Here is a 6,000-nt window from a genome sequence, read left to right as displayed (position 1 = left end):
TGAAACATCCTGTATACTAAGATTGTTTCCAGCGACATACATATGCGCCGACAATGGCTCTGGGGCTGTCTCATCCTCTCTACTTTTGTAACGATGAAACGGCGCTTAGTATCGACCGCTTTCCATTTTAAGACTGCATATTCAATAGCAAGCTAGAAAAAAGCTGGAATTCTTTTCGAACCTTAGATAGCCACGGAAAGTTTCAAACCTGCGCAATTGCCTCTTCACCTGCAGATGGCTAAGAAAGAAGAAGACATCGTGATCACCGGTTTCTCGGCTCGATTTCCACAAGCGGACAGCTTGGCAGAGTTCAAGGAAAAGCTCTACGCTGGTATCGACTTCATCACAGATGAAACGCGCTGGCCTAGGGGTATGTGCGTTGCCGAAACTGGCATGTGCTCTATAAAGTGGAACTGAAGTTTAGAAGTGAATACCAAAAAAAAGAAGGTACTGCAACGTTGAGCGCCAACAAGTGAAATTTTCTAGACGACGGTGGAATTATAGTATTCGGCTAATAATGTTTCAACAGTAACATCAGCTTTCAGAGAAGCCGCGGATAATAATCACAAAAATCTCGCCTAAGAGTTAAGAATAATCAGCACAGCTCTTATCGGCATACAGGTGGAAATTTCTCCAATAAATGTTGAACACGAGTGATAAATTGGGACACAGCAAGCACAGTGATTCAGATAAATTTTAACGCTTCTGATTTCATTAGAATTGAACTAATCACGTTCATGATTATTAAAGTACCGTTGGAGTGTACGCATCGACTGCGCTGTGTGTTCTCCTCGCCCTACTCAGCTTATTCCTAGAATTCAACAGATTTGCCCAACTTCAATACCCTCTTATTATTATATCCACCATTTTTGAACAGAATATACCGCCTATGCACTCGGTGCATGGACAGCATTGCGTGCTCATTCATTCGCTTTGCTCATTGGGTGCCGCGAGTAAATACTTTTTATTCGGGTAGTAGAATTAAAAGGAATAGCATATAGTAATTACTCATTGGCATCCAGCCAAGCGCAGCCATACGGCTACATAGGAAAGCTATACAGCTTTCTCAGAAACTTCGCAGTTAAAGAAAAATTCGTCCCGGTCCGGGGTCCAGGACGACCCCGGACCGGGACGAATTTCTCTTTAACTGCGAAGTTTCTGAGAAAGCTGCATAGCTTTCCTTTGTAGCCGTATGGCTGCGCTAGGGTGGATGCCAAGGAGTAATTACTCCCTTATTACAAATCTACTCCACCTTTGGGGATTCCCCTAAAACATTTGACCAGCATATGTAGACTTTGGATATGTTTGAAAATGCAAGAAGCCTCAATCTCCAAAAATTGCGTACATTTCAGGTCACTTGGGCCTACCGGAGCGCATAGGCAAGATTCGTGACCTGTCCCTGTTCGACGCGGAGTACTTCGGCGTGCCCCCTAGGCAGGCGCACGCAATGGACCCCCAGATGCGCCTTCTGATGGAGACATCGTACGAGGCTATGATTGATGCCGGCTATGACCCGGCGACTCTGAGGGGCCGTCAAATCGGTGTTTTCATTGGTTGCACCCACTGTGAATCACACGAGGCTTTCAGCTTCAACACAGAGAACCATGATGGATACGGCTTGGTCGGCAGCGCGCTGACCATGTTCGCCAACAGAATCACTCACTCATTCGACTTCCACGGTGCGTTTCTATGCAGTGCTAATTTCCCATCTCCGGTGTAACAAAAACATTGGCAGAGGCAGAGAAGTAAGTTGCGAAAGCAATAGCCCTGGCTGCGCCTGGTTTGGCTGATGGTGTGTGTCTTGGTAGTGCTCTTAGTAAAGCTTATGTTTATTAAAGTTTTGCCCATTTGTTTTACATGGCATTATACCCAGCACACGAGGGCCCCCACGTGCTGGGAGATTTATGCGTGCCTCGGTCGCCAAAACGAGCGGCTGACGCTAACGGATGATTGTATAGAAGCTCCGAGCTACGCGGCCAAAGCCGGCAGCCGAGGTTGGGGATAACCGCCGGATGGATGGATGGATGGATCGATAGGAGCGCCCGCTTTGAAACGGGGTGGTGGCAATTGCCACCATGTTGAGCTTTTCTTTCTTTATTTTTTATTTGATTACTTTTATTTTTTTATTTTTATAATTTTGTCTTTTTACTTTTCTTCTTTTTATTTTTTTTTGTTTTACCTTTTCATTGCTAATTTTTATTTTATTTTTTATTCGCGGCAGCGGCGCGCAGCTGCTGCGCGGCGCGGCGAGGAACCGCTGGGACAGCATTGACGAGCTTAGTTGGGCCCCAGTTTTCTCTCCGTCTGGCGTGACGTTACAACAGAGGTCAAGCTAAAGGTCAAACGTGGAACCGCTGGGACGACGCTGAAGGTTCAAAACCTAGCGCAGTATTGCTTTCGCAATCATAATTTCTTCAGCTGGATCGAGAACTGAGTTTTACTACTGATTGGCAGTGACTTCGAGACGACGTGAACACCGGAAGTGACAAGTAATGATCTGAAGCAACGATATACTCCAATTTGGAAAGAAAACGTGAACAGAGACTACCCCGAAAGAAAAGAACCGAGACGCGTGCGTTGTTTCTCACTGTCATCTTTCTTTGCGCTTCCTTCAGAAGATGACCCGCATGCAATTATCTCAACTCGCCATGTCGCTGTTTGATGCATGCCACTCGTGTACAGAGGTGCACGAAACTAGAAATATCCTTCACTTAAGGGAACGCTCCAAAAACAACCACTCCCATCGGCACGGTGTATTCTCGCACTTAAAATGGGGGATTTGGTTGTTAATTGTCCGAGTCAACATTGCGGGTTACTGCGTCGTTGGCACGGTCGTTGTTATCTTCACAGGGCACTGGACTGAAAACTTCTACATTTTGGAGGTGCCTAATTTCATTGCTAGACATGTGGGCCTCGGTCACGTGCATGACAGGTCAGTGGGCAGATCATGGAGCTAGATCGCAAAAGAACTGACAGCTTGGTCTTCACCTAGGTAGGCGAATCTAGGACTGTACTTGGCGACAACCCTATTTGGCACTGAAGAGGAAGCTAAAGGGGCGAAGCGTCTGTAATTGCGTCACTCCGGCACCAGTTAGGCCAGAGGATGGCTATCTAGCACACTGTTGATCGGTTGCTTTGCACAATAGTTCATGTAGCTGGCGCCATCTGGGTAATCTTCATGCAAAAAGAAGTTCCATAAAAGAAAATTTTCCGTTTAAAGTAAACGTTTTTTCTGTTAACTATGACCAGTTGAGTGTGACCAGTTATTGCAGGAATATGCTATCAATAATCGGTATTAAAATATACCCTGCCGTGAAAGGAACCCACTAAACTACTATTGGAGACTACGTTCAGGAGGCTATGAAAAGGAGATGTTTTCGGTTTGCAGCATTGCCTGCATTTCTAACGAAATTTCTCGCGGTGTATGGTGTTCTCCATTCCCCGAAAGGTTATCTGTTAAGATGTATACTGGTGGAAGAGCAGTGAAGGTGGTGTTGGATAAGACTTCAGGTCCGGCAGTTGAGTTACTGCCAGCGCCGTTGCTTTTTCGTCTAATTTCGTCTAAAGAGACGGCTGAAAATTTTCCGTGACTTGTTATTTGCATAAAAGGTAGCTAGGAAATGTAATGTTGTTAGAATCAATGATAATAGCAGTGACCAAACCATATTTTAAATGTATTATTATAGCTGGAACTACTGATGTGTATAGGGATAGATGACAACTAGGTCCTAAGTTTTATTAATGCACACTGATTGAAATGAAGATCGTCGGCCACTGGCCGCGGCGATCGTCGGCGGTGAAAGCCTCCAAGGCACTGCTCCGCTTCATGCGGACTACTGGCCTGCATGCTAGGCTGTGACTTCACGAATGCTAACTTTGATGTGACTTCAATTTTAAGACGGAAGCCCTTAATGCCTCATCGTTGTAAGCAGGAGTTGTCGACAGAAATGTCACGCTTTTCAATTGGTCGAAACGGTCGTTACGTCACAGTACGCGAATTTCAAACGGGGCCAATTGCACTTTGGCTAGTAACTATGCAACCAATTGAAGGGATCGTATAGTGATGCTCCAAGTAAGCTGGACAGAGTTTAGTTAATTGCTTAATTACCCAATTAGCCTAATTACCCTTTCTAGTCAGGCCAGATATATAAATAAAACCGAGTAGGAAATTGGTCAAGTTGGAGAATCGAACCAGGGTCTCCGGAGTGCGAGACCAGCACGCTAACCACTCCGCCATGCAAGCTCGATGGTTTGGAATGAACAAAGACGCTTCTAGTGAATACGGTGTCTTCGCTCACTCCCATATTCCTCCCTTCCCGTTACGGCGAGGTTTAGGTGTCCACTGAGATATGAGACAGATACATTTCCTCCCCTCAACAACCAATTTACCGACGAGCAAGGCGTAGAACCGAACGAGCGATGGCGTTCTATGGACTTCCTGGCAGCGTTCGTTGCAAGACGCTGTCGCGTTCCACTCTTAGAGGCGAAGCTTAACATCTTAACTACACATCAGTGACACAAGCAGCAACACCGCGTTTAAGGGTTTCGCGTCACCGCACTTTAGGTCAACAAAGTGCCCCCTTGAATTTTTTCGGTTACTCGCTTTTCTCTTTCATTTTTTCATCCCCTCACCCCCTTCCCCCAGTGTAGGGTAGCAAACGGAGTATTCTTCCGGTAAACCTCCCTGCCTTTCCTCTTATTCCTCCTCCTCTTGAGCATTAGGGCTTGTATGCGTTGTATCTCAAACAGCGTTGTAAGTGTTTAGCAACTGTGGCGTTTACAATACCGGGAACGTATTGGAAAAGGCTAGTCCTACCAATGACCAAAGCGAAACCATTCATTTACACTAATGGACCGATTGGCTGTGCCATTTGGGCTAATGTTCTATCCTTTCCTTCCTTGAGGCAAAAATCTACTCCTCTGCTATTTACCTGCTTCATTCCTCCGGCCTCCTCTCGTTTCCTTTCCGAAATAAAGGTGCAAAGGGCCAAGTTAAATACTTCGCTTACTAGTATTCAACTGGTCCTTTCTCCATATGAATGGCGTGAGCAGTACCGACGCTACAGCGGGGAGAGCATTTCTATCAGTATAGAGATAAAAATTGAACATTATGGGCTTTACTGTCACGAAGCGACAAATGCGCTATGAAGGACGGCGTAGTGCACGGCTCCAGGTTGAATTGGACCACCCAGCTCACGGATGTTTCTCCATTCCGCAGGCGAACTCAAAACCACAATCACAAAATCAATCATTCACAAAATACAAAGTACACGGGCCTCTAGAATTTCTCCTCCAAAGAAATTCAAGCGCCGCGGCCGGGTCGAACCCGCGTCTTTCGGGTCAGCAGCCGAGTGCCGTAACCACTGAGCCACCGCGGCGGAACATGCAGACTGGAGGTTCTAAAACTTTAGATACAGTGAGCATATGCGGTATCAAAAACAGGAATTCCTTAAACTGAAGTTCAAATAAATCTGTATTTATTAATTTTTATCTATTATTCGGAGTCGACAAAGGACCCAAGGCCTAGCATCATAGTGCTAGTATTCAAGGAAAGGGAGCACGCGAATAACTGACGAAGACAAGATGACATGAGTTAACTATTGGGAAGAGGCAAATCATTATTAGAGGCCTAATGAGCTCCGCGTGTCTTACCAGGGTTGAAGTTTTGATGAAGTAGTTCTAAATGAGATGCTGCCGCACAACTGCGAATAGGTGTCGGGCGCAGAGTGGAAATCGTGTTGCACATATATAAGTCAACCACTTTGCTTTTTCTATAGCCTATGTAAAGCAAATCAAAATGTCGGAAATGCCGTTTAGTCTGTCAGTCATTTATTACCTAGACACCCAAGGCAGCTCTGCAATCCCTTAAACTAGCGGATTAGCACATCCTGGGGAGACGCTTCTTGACATCACCTTGGTGAAGAAAAGCGGCTGGATAAGGGTAGAGATAAGTTAGATCGGGCGCCGAAGTCACCGGAACAATCGTAAAATGATTCCTGT

At 45.7% G+C, this 6,000-nt stretch overlaps 1 protein-coding gene across 1 annotated transcript in view; it reads left to right on the top strand.

Moving 5' to 3' along the window:
* Nucleotides 1–234: 234 nt before the first annotated feature.
* LOC149348184 (fatty acid synthase-like) overlaps nt 235–6,000 on the top strand; it is a 58,234-nt gene continuing 52,468 nt past the window's right edge. The window contains exons 1-2 of the mRNA XM_089541699.1: nt 235–370; nt 1,353–1,679. Coding sequence (XP_089397825.1) covers nt 235–370; nt 1,353–1,679 — 463 coding nt within the window. The remainder of the gene's footprint in view (nt 371–1,352; nt 1,680–6,000) is intronic.

The sequence above is a fragment of the Amblyomma mixtum genome, chromosome 4 (genome assembly GCF_055824585.1).
Source record: "Amblyomma mixtum isolate Tamu chromosome 4, ASM5582458v1, whole genome shotgun sequence".
Taxonomy (NCBI): domain Eukaryota; kingdom Metazoa; phylum Arthropoda; class Arachnida; order Ixodida; family Ixodidae; genus Amblyomma; species Amblyomma mixtum.
The sequence above is the reverse complement of the archived record's forward strand: the minus strand, read 5'-3'. Positions and strand labels throughout refer to the sequence as shown.